Source organism: Sinocyclocheilus rhinocerous, unplaced genomic scaffold (genome assembly GCF_001515625.1).
Source record: "Sinocyclocheilus rhinocerous isolate Xijiao unplaced genomic scaffold, SAMN03320098_v1.1 scaffold1893, whole genome shotgun sequence".
Taxonomy (NCBI): Eukaryota; Metazoa; Chordata; class Actinopteri; order Cypriniformes; family Cyprinidae; genus Sinocyclocheilus; species Sinocyclocheilus rhinocerous.
Window position 1 is genome coordinate 536299 of NW_015654502.1, and position 14809 is coordinate 551107.

The window sequence follows — 14809 nt, forward strand, 5'->3', positions numbered from 1 at the left end:
CACCTCAACCTTGCAATGATGCAACCATTGCATCAACATTCCAGTGCATAAAATTCAATTAATTGGAGTCATGGGAAATGGCATTAATTCCTTATTCATCACAATTATTTTATTCTATTCCTAATTCATAATATAAAAAACAAAACAAAAAATTATATACATACGCGCATATTTTCAATTCAGCAGTATAATTCACTGTGCTTGTGTTCACTGTATTATATTATGAAGTGCATCAGGTTTGCTCAAGCATTAAAGCCATGATCACTTGTTATCACCTTCCTAGGTTGCGTCTGTTCATACAGTATTATGTGCAATACGGGAGTGGTCTATATCCCATAGTGAGATACCGAACGGATACTAGAAAGAGAACGTTAGGTTACTTGCGTAACCCCGGTTCTCTGATAACAGAAGTGAGGAATCTCACCTCACCGCCCTTCTTGCAGACTACACGGTGAAGAAGCTGTGTGGAGAATGACGCTGCAGCGGGCTGCGGTGAGTTATATACCGGGGAGGCGGGACTCCCTGATCGCTGCAGCGATTGGTCTGTCAGTCTGACAGACGTGGTGTAATTGGTGCTTCCGCAGTCGGTCACGCCTGAGGCGTTCCCATAGTGAGATACCTCACTTCTGTTATCAGAGAACCGGGGTTACGCAAGTAACCTAACGTTTTTGTCTTATATAAAGAGAGAGAGAGAGATAAACAGATAGAAAATATAGAAAGTGTATCTTTTTTCTACACACTATTATAGAAATATGAAATGTATACATCTTTAAAATAAATACAGACTTGTCTATTATTTCTCATGTTTTAAAACTAGGACTTAATAATTTTTTCAGAATTTTTTACCAGTTTTGAAAGCAGAATGAAACCGTAATATAATCAAATTTGGTAACTGTGTAAAAAACACATAATAACATAATTAGTTACTATGTTAACCTCTTTTTAGCCTTCTTTTTTTTCTTCAGGCAGCCCCCAGTTTGAAACCTCTGCATTAGTCATTCCTGATTGTAAGGGATACTACAAAACCGATCTCAGGTTAGCTTCCCTGGTGGACTGACCTGTAGTGCAGGATCCAATAAGTCACGTGGATGGGCCTGAGCGCTCAGCAGCCCCAGGGAAGGGGTTTCTCCAGAGCCCATCTGCTCATACACCTTATTTAGCTCCAGGATACCTTTGGTCCGTGCCAGATTCTGTAGGTGCTGTCTAAAGGCCACCAAGCCTACATGAAGAGAGGAATAAGATTATGAATAATAGCACTGTTATTTACGAATGACTTACAGATCATCAGATGATGTTCCACCCCCAGTGTCCACATCCATGTGTGGTAATGAATTTTCACATGGGAGTGTCAGAACAGAGGAAGTGACTCTCATTCCCTCAGGCCCATGCCACCTCTGACTGCTCTGGTGCGGTTCTACCATGTGACCTCACTTAACGTGGCTAATCAATCTATTTCAGAAGATATGTCCAGGCAGGCTGAAATGCTCAAGTGCATATTAAAATGCCGTTTAGTGGTTCTTGACTCCTCTGCTGCTGAATGGAAGAGGGTTGAAAAAAAGGATTCTCAGGTTATTTTAGGGCTTCAAGTGATTAAGGGTAATTATTCAGGCCACAGGATGAGAGAACTCAATAGGACCGAGTTGGCCTAATCTTCAAAGCGCTCTCTGATTCACTCAATGGATCATCTGATGGGGTGGTGCATTTAGAGGAAAACAAGAGAGAAACAGGGAGAGAGAATTTGTGAAAATAACAATAAGTGTGAGAGAAAGAGAAGGAAGTGAAATCGAATCTAAGACACATACCACAGCGGGATCCAATTGCCTGAGACCACTAGTAAACATGGAAACTTGTGCATATTTTAAAATTATTTAATATTTTTACTAATTTTTTTTATTTTAATTTCAAGCTATTTTTATTTGTTTATATTTAATATAAATTATATTATCAGTATAACAACCGTGCATTACTGTAATATTTATGCATAAACAGTGTTTTTCAGGATTTTTTAATGAATAGAAAGTTCAAAAGAACAGCATTTATCTGAAATAGCTTTTGTAAATGTCATTTTGATAAACTGAATGCATCTCTGCAATATAAAAGTATTAATTTCTTTTAAAAAATCTTGTCGACTCTAAACTTTTGAAATGATTGTGTATATAGTCTCTCTGTAATCACAGGATGCTGCTCACCTTGTGTGAGTGAGGTGTCTGATGCTCTGCGGCCCTCGCGGAAGCTGATGGGAGAGCGGTTGTGGGTCTCTCTCCTCTGGGCGCTCAGCGCTTGCATGGCGGGGTTAGCGGGTCGAGCGCTGATGAAGGGCGGAGTCATGCGGGTGATGGGTGTGTTGGCCAGGACCACCTCGTTAAGAGAGGGTGCATCCTCCAGCAGACTGAGGTCACTGTGCATGGAGCCCATATCATACTCTGAGTCCACGCTACCCAGAGAGGGGTTATGACCCACGCTGAACAGTTTACCTGGGTAAACAGAGAGGTGACAATAATTTATCATCTTAACACCTATGAAACAGATGATTGTGATTTCATCGTCATTTTTATCCAAACTGATACTATTAGTACAGGGATAATGAAGTTGGGTTTGAACCTATAACCTTGCGGGTTACCCTTAAGCCACACCCACCTCCACTGGTCATGATTCCTGGCTGATTGGTGACCTCAGACAGCGTGTGTCTGCGCTGACCAAAGCGGGCCGTCTGATAGGCATTGAAGACGTGGGTATGATCATCCTCGGTGTCCAGCTCCTCCGTCTCGATGCCCTCGTCTATAGATGTCTCCATCATGTTGCTGGGGGACGAGGCGCTGGATTTGCGAACAGCCACAGGGGGCAGGGGGTCCAGCATGCAGCCGTTGACCTGCAAAACAATGTAAAGATCTCTAAATATAATGTTTTTTGTAGCGAAAAGTATTTGGAAAGCTTTTCTAGAGGACCTGAAATCGCAAGTGGGAGATATTAATTCAAAGTCGCAAATCTGAGATTTAGTCACAATGCAAGATAATAAATCATATTTTAAGTTCCATAGTTACTGTACAACTGTGCAAAATAGTCGCATTTATGAGAAATAGTTGCAACTGTGAGATAGAAAGTTGCAATTATGATGCAAGTCATGATCTCAAAATGTCACATTTTGAGATAAAAAGTCTATAAATGTATAATTTAGAGATAAAAGGTTGCAATTACAAGAAATATATTTGCAATTACCAGAAACAAAGTCGCAAATGTTAGATATATTCACACTGCAAGATACAGCATTGTCATATTGTGAGTTATATAGTCACGATTGTGATACTGTATATAAAGTCGCAATTATGATAAAGTCATGTGACAATATAGTCACATTGTGAGAAACAAAGTAAAAATGGCAACTATAAAGTTGCATTTTCTAGAATTATAGTTACTATTATGAGAAATAAAGTAAAAAATGTGAGATATAGTCACATTGCTAGATATTAAGTATATACTCATAACTATGACAAATATAGTTGGTGTTTTTGTGAACTTAAGTTGCAAAGGCAATTACGATAAAGCCATAATTTTATAATATAAATCACATTGTGAGATAAAAAGCATGGTTGTAAATTAGAGAGTCATATTTAGAAATATTAAGTTGCAATTACAAGAAATTAAGAACTATGAAGTCGCAATTTGGAGAATTCAAGACACATTTACGAAAAATAAAGCCGCAACCCTGAAACATTGAGTCACATTTTGATATAAAATATAATTTCTTTATTACTCTGAAGTGGAAATGTAGTATATATGCAATTTATGCATTTCCTTTAAAAGATTTTGGAGATGACAGCTTTTTTGGATGTTTCTTTTTCTTTGGATGAACTCTCACTTACACCAGTGTTGTAGATAAGACATTTGCCTTCAAGCATTGTATTTCCCAAGAACAAGTTCTAATCTCTCATCAGCCCTCATAAGTCATTCACAGTCCTGAGGCAAATTTCCACTCAGTCAGCACCAAACACACAAACTTTAACGTGCTTTGTGATGACAGGCTGAACATCATGAACACATTCCTTAGTGATTTGGGGACGTAGTGAGAATAAACAAAAGCACTGCAGTCTCTCCCTTTTTGCCTCTTTTTATTGCTCCCTCTCATTCACTCTTGCTTTTCTCTCAAACGAATGAGTGAGCTGGAGAGGAGGGGGTGGAATTCTGGAATGCAGGGACAGGAAGTGTGTTTTGGCTGAGAGGGCTGTCAGAGCCTCATGCAGACGGAGTACACTGAGACATGCCATCAAACACACACACTCAACCAACATGGATCATCTGGATGAGTTGAGATTCCTGCAGCATGCTGGGCCAGGAATGCTCTTATTCCAGCACACGGTTAAAGAGCGGCCACAGATTCTCTATTTTTCTTCTTTCCTTCTATCTCTCTCTCTCTTTTTTTTTTTTACATTTCAGCCCATCATTTTGCCCGGCCCCTTCACACACAAACAGTGTGATTATACAGACTCTGAACAAATTATGTAATCCCTGCCGTCCCCTCCCTAACAGGGGTTGTGTCATACTCTGTGAGATCAAGCTTCATATTTTAAACATCTCATGTTGGAGAGTTTCACAATTCCTCCTCTGATCTTAAAGGGGAAGTGTGTCATTTTTCAGTGCAAAAATGTCTCATCTTAATATGCAGAGACAACTATAAATAAGATGTTTGCAGCCATTTATTTCCCCCAAAATGTAAACACCATCTCTATGGTGCTTTCAAAATATTCTCAGTTAGTTTGAACAAACAGAGCAAACTAACCTGACAACAGCAACACTGCCTCAACCAATGGTGTGAGTTTGGGGCAGGGCTATCTGTTTGTTCAGCCAATAGCACATGGGGGCTTGTTTGGGGAAACCTGTGTGAAAACATTTTTTTGTAATCTTTTAAAAAGATATAACTTGCTCCACCTCTGAAACAACTTTTGTTTTTTTGCTAATGTCACCAAGTCCACACTCCAATCATATATAGCCCTTTTTTATGACCTGATCAATTCGTGATTTAAAAAATTATGAAAAAAACCAGGGTTATTATTTATTTAAAGCTGAAACCATTAAAAAAAAATGTTATTTGAAACAAAATAAATGTAAACTGAAATAAAATATAAGAAAATGTAAACTTGCCAAAACAACATTTTTCATTTTCAATTAAACTTGAAGTACTAAAATAACTAAACTAAATTAACTGAAACTGATGAATAAAAATTAATTAAAACTATATACATAGATAAAAAAAGAGAAAAATGACTAAAATGACAAAAAAACACTAAATTACTAAACCTTTAACTAAAATTAAAGTGAAAACAGAAAATATAAAAATAAAATCTAATTCTAAATATGAACAAAAACTATAATAACATCAATGATACTAAAATAACATGGGAAAGGACTTGATTTTTTGCATTAAATATCCTACTCAAATATCGTAAATGCCATTTAAATAAATACCAACCAAATAACTTCCTACTGAGTCAATTATTTCCTCTCCTAAACTATGTATTCAAGAAACAATGTACACATTTCCTCTTGCAACAAAACTCTAACATCCATATATGTATACAGGTGACATTTACAGATAAAAGTTTTACAATAAGAGGAATTTTGTACATTGTTTATTGAACACATTGTTCAAAAGAGGAACTGGCTGATGCAATGTTCAGTATGAAAGCCATGAATGCTCAATAACTCCACATTTCCGAAGAGGGTAAAATACCGGCGCACACAAAGCCAGACAGTCTGTGGTGTGTACGTATGTGAGAGTGAATGAGAGAGAGAAGAAAGAGTGGAACGACTAAGCTGGAGCGAATGGACAGCTGTCACATCCAATGTGTGTCACTGCCAGAGACGGCTGCAGACTGACCTGCTTATGTAAGCCAAACAGATGTGGACGGCCTCAAGGGGAAACACACTCACAGTGTATGTCTCACCTCACCATCAGAGATGCATAGAGACAAAATGACTGAGGCTAAAAACCATCAAAGTAAACAGCTTCTCCCTCATCGACGCAAAAGGCATTAAAACAAAGTATGTGTGTGTAAGAAGAGTCTTGGAGAGAGCAGATTACTGTCTCAGTGACAGCAGAGAGAGAGAGACAGACAGACAGATAAAAATGAAGACAGTGTATATAGGACTCTAGTGAGGAGATAAGAGTGGCAGAACTGGCCGGCTCCTGTGCTGTTATTTCTGTTCCGTATGCCAAGCTGGCAGCCGATCTGGCCGTCTGTCAGGGTGGTTCTGAACAAAAGGCTCCTCGGGGAGCAGGCGTGATGAGGAGGCCCGAGCAAACAGCCAGGCACATTGCCTGACCTTGGAAGGACTGAATTGCTTAACAGCAATGTTGGGAAGGAGTGTAAGAGCACTCAATGGGCAGCAGTCAGATTCAACTCTGTAACAACAGATGTTTGTACCAGCTAATCAACACCCCCCAAGAATGGGATTATGGGGGATTTTGCTAAAATGCATATATGGTAGACACTGGGCGAGACATTGTAAGAAAATAAAAAATGTAATATGTGGGAACAAAATTCCTCTGAATTCCTTTAGCCTTTATTTAAATCTATCTATCTGCCCATTCATGCATGCATCCATCCGTCTTTCATCAATCAATCACTCAATCAATATTTATCCATCTACCATTCATCTACCATCTGTCCATCAATCTATCTATCAATCCACGAACCCATCAATCAATCCCTTGAAAAAAAAAGTGGAAAAATATTGCCCCTTAGCAAACAAATATTTTTGTCGGTGTCGGTTCTTGGTTTCCATTTCATCTAATGACGTTTTGACACTCAAAATTTAGAAGATTTGAAACATTTGCTATGCTACAGTGAAAAGCTTTAAAATCAATGTATAATCAGGCTACAAAGAGAAGCACAAGCTTCATTCCCCCATAATTCAACCTCTAACCCATTTCTCACTCACTTTGGGAGTCCCAACCTCCTCCTCCATGAGGCTGTGTTCAGTAGCACAGGAGGACTGTGGGAACGTGAAGGAGTCTGCAGGGGCTTGAGGCACAGCTGGGGATCTCAGGAGACGTACGTTCTGAGGCAGGAGGCTCACCTGAGGAGCAGCGCTGCTCGCCTGCGGTGCGGAGAAAGAGATACGGAAAGTCAACTAGTTGGCTAAGTCCGTATTTACACGGCTGTTAATATTTTCATTTTCAGAGACAATTTGAAGAGTGATACCTTGATGACAGTCTGCTCCGCAATCGTACTGGGACGTCTCTGGCGGGCATCGAGTCGGGGCTCCACTGGGAAACTGCAGCGGTGGGCCTTTAGCCTCTCAACCAGCAAGTAGTAGATAGCAGCAAAATGATTGTAACTCTTATTCTGAAGAGACTGCAAAACAGATGGAGAAATGATCAAAAGAGAGCCACATTAGTCAAGCCTGTGTGAATATTAAGGATGCAATTTCATTTCTTGAAATGTGTGTAATTTCTCACCTCTACTGTCTTGTGCTGGTCAATGCCCAGGCTATGCATCAACCGGAGCACCTGCTCACTGTATTCTCCCACACGAGCCTCCCCCTCTACAGTCTGCTGATATAACATTGGCCGCTGCACAGGCACCTCCATCACCATCCACTTGTGTTCCTTTATTTGTCCTATAGACAGACGCTTGGAGGGGTCTAACACCAACATTCGCCTGATCAGATGCTCACAGTCTGCACATAAAAGAGAAAAAAATAAAAAGATAAACACGACACGTCCTGTACCCAGGAACAAAAATAACACTTGCCAATGTAACCCCTCTGGTTCTACTCAACTCGCTCTAAGCGGGATTCGAAGGAAGGAGGCAAGCGCGCTAACAAGGACACTAAAGACTGCAGGGGAGTGAAGTTTACAACATTGATAATAATAATAATAAATAACATCAAATCAGCATATTAGAATGATTTCTGAAGTATCATGTGACACTGAAGACTAAGTAATGGCTGTTGAAAATTCAGTTTGCCATTACAGGAATATACAAAAGTACATTTTAAAATATATTTAAATAGAAAACACTTTACTATGGTTTTAGGTGTTTTGCTTCACATGTCTAAGCACACCCATTAAAAGCTGTTTTGATATACATTTAATGAACTAATACAAAATACAGCTTTGTGGCAGAAAAAACCCCAAAACATTTATGGTCATTAAATGTACAAGGATTCAAAACCCACTGTAAAATATTCCTAAATACACATGCGACAGCACATATTAATGCATCAAGTTGCTATGTTGCTTTGCAAAACCCAAACAGCCTACAGTTGACTTGGCAGATGAACTGTTTCTTCTGATAGCAATTACAAGTAAATTATTATTATTACTAGTCAAGTATTATCATAATTGTGGGAGCAGTAAGAAAGTCCTGTGCTTGTTTCAGCAGTGAGAACAGCAGCTCTGTACAATCTCAACCTGAAAGGGTCACAGTGTGTTTGCTTCACAGTAAACACTGCTGCATCTGAGGCATACAGTACACTCAGAAGTGGTGACAGCCTGTACCGTCCAATGCTTTGGACAAGATTTGTGGAACAGTCTGTCTACAACAACAAAAAAAAACTGCCCAACAAATGCTGCACTGTCGGACTAACACAATCCCAAAACACATTATCCTTTTGAGAATGCACAAGGCCTTTTGTCTGTCCCTGTGCCCTTGACTATTGACCATGTCTGACTCAGCTGGGCTGAATGAAACTGACTTCACAGGACTGGCGGTGATGCAGGCGTTCCCAATGCTTCTGTGCATCTCGCTGCTGACCATTTTATTCAAGACTGGCTCATCCTGTTAATCTGCAGCATTTACGGTTTCTGGAGAGCCTGCGAGACACTAGAGCAAACAGAGGGAGCCGCACAGCTACAGTAATACTCCTTGTGCTGGAACACAGTGGGATGTCGTCTTGCTGGAAACATCCTCCTCTCGACGGCTCCCTCACTTCAGCAGTGGGAATCAGAGAATCTTATTACCATATTCATGTAGAAATCATATGCATAAATACAGCTGTGAGGAACAGTTTGTGAACCCTCTGGAAATACCTTGATTTTAGGATGAATGGTTCTTCAGATGAAAACTGGCTGTTATACTGATATTTATAGATTTTTAATCACCATGTGCTTTAACAAGGAAATTGAAGACTATATTTATGAATTAAAAATGAAAATTCGGTCATCATTTACTCATCATGTAAATCACAACCTGTATGATTTTCTTTCTTATTAGGTGGAACATAAAATATTTTGAAGAATGTTGGTATCCAGTTTCGGTTCCTTTGACTTCCATTATATGAACAAAAAATACAATGGAAGTAAATGGGAACAAAAGCTATTTGGTTGCCAACATTCTTAAATATCTTCTTATGTGTTTCACAGAAATGCATAAAGATTTAAAACAACATGAGGGTGAAGAAATGATGACTGAATTATCATTTTTTGAGTAAACTATCCTTTCAAGCACAGGACTAGAATTTCAAAATCCTAAAACACAGACTGTCTGAGTAATTTTGCAAATGACTTATGTTTTGAATCATGAAACATGGCCCAACGACTTTGAGCTTTAGCTCTTACACAGCTGCTGCAGAGTCTTGTTTCCTCTTGGAGTTCATTGATCTCGGCTGTTCAAAGCAGCTTAACACCATTTCACCTCTTCCATCATGGTAAGGATGACGTTTTTGTGTTGGTATGCAGTGCTTTGTTTTCCCTAAACATAAAGATGTTTATATTTACCCAAAAAGTTCAAGTTTAGCCCACAGAACTTTGTTCCAGTAATATTGTCGACTTTTAACAAAGACCCCAGTATCAGAGGAGGATCAGATGCTGCTTTGGTTCTGTGCAAATGATGCAGCATCATTATTTAAACATTTATGTCCAGCTGTAAAACTTCTGTGTAAATGCACTGCCTCTATGCAGCATGCAACAGCTTAAATGCACCTTTTGTGGTATATATGCAGATTAAGATGCAGCTTTTGCAGGGCTTTTGCCATGTAAAGACAATGTAAGACTCCTTTTGTTTTCAGATCGCATTTCAGGAACAATTTAATTGGATATCCAGATTGTTCACAAACATTTTTTTTTTCTGCGTAAATTCAGAGATGTGTTAAAACTAAGAATTAAAATGAATGTTAATAAAAACTTCAGCAGCAAAGAATATTTTCATGGCAAGAACAAGGAGAAATAAAATGAAAAAACATTAATAAATAATTAAAATGAAATATCCATCCATTACAATTTTTTTTAAAAGATTTTTTCAAATATATTTGTGATAAAAACATTTTTTTTCTGGTGACACCTATATATACATAAAAAAATGATATGATTATTAAGTCATGGCAACAAATGTTTTTCCATTATTTTAACTCATCTAAATAATTTAACCAATTTCAAGTTTTTTAAGTTATACAAGATTTAACTTTTAAAGCCAGTTTGAATTTTTTTTACAGTGTAAAATTTTCTAAGTAAAAGTACCTTCCCTATCCATAATTTTATTTCACTTTTCTGACAGTTGTCCTACAGTACATCATAGAAGATAATGCCATTACTGTGCAAGTTCCTGAATGTTCCATCATCTTGAGTCCTCATTATACCTACCAGGATAATTCTGGAAAAGCACTTCTCCTTCACGGAGAAGCAAGCCAAAACTCCCTGTATAACACACCAGGCGCTCATAATCTTTCCCAACGGTGCGTGTGCTGTATTCACCATGTAACGTAGTGTGTAGCATGTAGTGCGTGTTGTGTACTAGCACTCTTGGCTAAGAGCACGCTGAGGAGGGGTCGATACTCTGTAGGGGTGAAATCCTGTGTGATGAGAGCATTTGAAAAGGAAACGTAAAGGAAAAGCACACGCTGTTCTTCTCATTTGCTCAGCTTCACTCCGAGACCTGCAAGGGCTTGAGTTATGCGGTAAAAGTCTCAACGTGGCTTAATTGTTTAAATGTCTTGAATAAAGTCAACTGACCCCTACTACTGGCCCCCCCTCCCGGTAGGTTAACATGTGTTCACTCTTCCTCGGGTTACTTGATCCATGTTTAATCACAGTGAGCAAAGCTTGTGTAGAATGAACGAATGTGACATTCTGACTCTTACGTCAAGAGCGGCCCACCGTGAACTGGCTCACTGCCAGCGAGGATAGTCTGAACTGTCTTGCTCTCACCCGATGCCCTCTCACTTTATCTCTCTTGCCCTCCTTTCTATCTCGATAACAATCTTGCCCTTTGCAGCTTGTGTTATTCTGCCTGTAAAATGAGTGGAGTAAATGTTGACTGCTGTGATTTTACTCAGCGTGGGTCAACCACTTTAAAGTGGGTGGGTTAACAACTAGTAGACTAATCAGTTTTAAGGAAGCCTTGTATAATTAGATTGGTGTTCTGGTTCACCTGACCATGATTGGATGCGTTTCTTTGGGGGCATTTACATAGTGGGTTATAATTCAGCTAGCGAGATCTCGAGACGTGCTTTCAAACTACTATCTCTGACTTGACACACTATAAAATACACAACGGCGGAATCCATGCTAAAAATATAAACTGAAAAATAAAAATTCAGATATACTAGTGAATAGGGATGCATGACATAGCAGTACCATCAGTAAGTGACTTTAATTTATTGCATTGGTCAATATTGGATGTTTAATTGCTAATTTCCCTGATTTTTATTTTTAAACTATCCTTCAAAAGTTTTTTTTTTTTAAATAAAGTAATTATTTTATTCAGCAAGGATGTATTTAATTGATCAAAATTGTCAGTAAAAACATTTATAATGTTACAAAAGATTTATTTTTCAAATAAATACTGTTCTTTTGAACTTTCTATTCATCAAAGAATTCTGAAAAAAGTATCACAGATTCCACAAAAATATTAAGCATTACAACTGTTTTCAACATTGATAAGAAATAAGAAATGTTTCTAGAGCACCAAATCAGCATATTAGAATGATTTCTGAAGGATCATGTGACACTGAAGACTGGAGTAATGACTGCTGAAACTTCAGCTTTGCATCACAGGAATAAATTACATTTGAAAATGTATTTAAATAGAAAATAATTTGCTATTTTAAATTTTAGTATTTTTACAATATGCGAATAAATGCAGTTTTAGTAAACTTCTTTAAAAAATCTTACCCAGCCCAAACTTCTGGACAGTAAGTGTAGATTATCTTTGGAGTCATCTAACGTTCCCTGCAAGTTCCTCTTTGAAAACACTAATAATTTAATAATTTTAGCAAATCTCAAAATTAACATCCATTATTTCTATTTACATATAATGCTGTGATGCTTAAATTCACATGTAGCATTTAAAATTTAATTGTATATAATGGGACTTAATTGGCTTATCATCAACAGAATAAAAATAAATAATCATTTTATAGATATTGACCAGAATTGTAATATCAGAGCATCCCGATTCCCTACCAGTCAACCTCACTAATAGACTAGTCGGTTAAAGGATGACTAGTTTGCTGGTGGATCATCATGACTCATTTCATGTTCCACTGCTAAACGTCTCTGAGCAGTTAGAGCCGTTCCTCTTTATACAGTCCAGACACACACAAACTGTAGCCAAGCACTTATGGAATGTTTTAATTGACCAGGCTTGAATTTCATGAAAAAACAGCAACTGCTGCCAGAAAACCTCTCCTAGTCTCACCTTCTGTCATGAAGTAAGGAATACGGAAACGTCCCTCCAGAACACGCTGCCGCAGAATGGGGAGAGAGGGGCCATCGAAGGGCAGGGCGCCACACACCAGCACGTACAGAACCACCCCCATACTCTGCAGGAACACACACACACACACAGCGTCAGCTCAGTGGTGAATAACACGATTGCAATGTGCAAATGTACAGGTGCACACATTTAAAGGGATAGATCACCCTAAAAATGAATATTTATTCACCCTTTCTAAATTTGTATGACTTTCGTTTTTGTGGAACACAAAAGATGTTTAGCAGAATGTTAATGCTGCTCTTTTCTCACTGTATATGAGCATTCCACCTAATAAAGTCATGTGTTTGAAAGCGACTTGAGAGTAAGTAAATGATTTTCACTTTTGGGCAAACTCTTCCTTTAATGGCAGTAAATAGAGAGCAAGAGAGCTTTCACATGATCTGATCTCTATCTCACATGGACCATAGGGTGTTTGGTTTACGCTTTGACGTCAGCTGAGTTCTCAAAGGTTGAATAGGTGGTAACACAAACAACTGTCAGCTGACTCGCTAATCATTTACTGTCAAATACACTGCGGCGTGAACCAGCACGGATAATGCTGGCTTGTCAGATCAGTGCAGAGCAGCATTACCCAGATGTCCAGCTGGGGTCCCTCATACTGCTGTCCCTCAAACACCTCCGGAGCTGCATATGGAGGACTCCCACACCATGTGGCCAGGGGCTTTCCCGGCTGGAAGAAATTCCCAAAGCCAAAATCTGCAGGGTTGAAAAAAATAGAGAAAGGTGATATAAGAATAAAACTGACATGAATCACATTTCAGCTTTAGGGGACAACAAACAGGAAGGTTATCACAATATTGATTGTACTATCAAGGTTCCCACACCTAGTGACCATTGAACTTTTCCAGTCATTTGTGACTGCTGTCAACCGATTTAATGAATTACACTACTGTTTAAAAGTTTATGGTTGTAATGATTTTCTAAAATGTCTTTGAAGTCTTTTATGCTCACAAATACAATAAAACCAGTAATATTCTGAAATATTTAAAATAACTGCTTTCTATTTTAATATATTTTAAAAATGTACATTTATTCCTGTGATGGCAAAGCTGAATTTTCAGCAACCATTACTCCAGTCTTCATTACATTTCCAGTGTACATTACATTTCCATGACTTTTCCAGGGCTAGAAGTGTCAACTTTAAAATTCCAGATGCTTATATGAATAAAATATTCATAAAAATAATGCCAAACACAGGTTCAATGACTGGTGAGGCATATTGATGGCTGCTAAATTTTCTCAATTTACCCACTTTTGGCAAGTGTGGCAAAAAAAAAAAAAGGATCCTGTAAGTGTGTGAATCATTTATCATCAAACATCAAGAGTTCGGAAATATAAAATCCTTCCACTTGCATACCGTAATTTCTGTGCAAAATTTGTTTACTGATGAGCTAGAGATGTAAAGCTTGCTTTAAATTACCCATGACTCTGAAAGTACAGACACTGCAAAAACATCCTTCTCTAATAACCTAAGCCAAAAACACATTTTTCTCCAAACATCCTCAAAGCTCACAGAACAATGCTTTTGCAGCCCACTTCTTTCTACTTTGATGACTAATATTAGTGCTGTACTCATTGAGAGGCCATCCCCAAAAAAAAAAAAAAACTTTTGCAGCCCACTTCTTTCTACTTTGATGACTAATATTAGTGCTGTACTCATTGAGAGGCCATCACCAAAAAAAAAAAAAAACCTTTGCCATTAGTGTGTAATTTTGCCTGCAGTAGTCAGACAGCAATTTTTATATAGAGACCATTTTTAAAATCTTTCAGATCCCATTAAATCAAAATTTGAGTTTGTGGTTTTGAGTCTGTGTCTGAAGTCATCTATATGCTAGTGTTCTCCTAAAAATTAATTTTAGATACAAGCATTTAAAGGGTTAGTTTCACCCAAAAATGAAAATTCTGTCATTAATTACTCACCCTCATGTCACAAAAAGTACTCTCGTAGCTTCGTATAATTGCAGCTGAACCACTGATGTCACATGGATTATTTTACCGATCTCCTTGCTACGTTTCTGGACTTGGTAACATTTCAGTTGCGTTGCTGTCTATGCAGGGTCAGAGAGCTCTCAGATTCCATCAAAAATATCTTAATT

The 14809-nt window shown here is 38.2% G+C and overlaps 1 protein-coding gene across 2 annotated transcripts in view; it reads right to left on the minus strand.

Moving 5' to 3' along the window:
• The window catches only part of LOC107717286 (serine/threonine-protein kinase SIK2-like), a 40736-nt gene that overhangs the window by 3893 nt on the left and 22034 nt on the right, over positions 1-14809 (minus strand). For both annotated transcript variants that reach the window (XM_016523990.1, XM_016523991.1), the window contains 8 exons: positions 13285-13409; positions 12636-12759; positions 7457-7677; positions 7200-7352; positions 6937-7095; positions 2638-2869; positions 2190-2474; positions 1059-1219 (listed from right to left, as the gene is read on the minus strand). In XM_016523990.1, the coding sequence (XP_016379476.1) occupies positions 1059-1219; positions 2190-2474; positions 2638-2869; positions 6937-7095; positions 7200-7352; positions 7457-7677; positions 12636-12759; positions 13285-13409 (1460 nt within the window). The remainder of the gene's footprint in view (positions 1-1058; positions 1220-2189; positions 2475-2637; positions 2870-6936; positions 7096-7199; positions 7353-7456; positions 7678-12635; positions 12760-13284; positions 13410-14809) is intronic.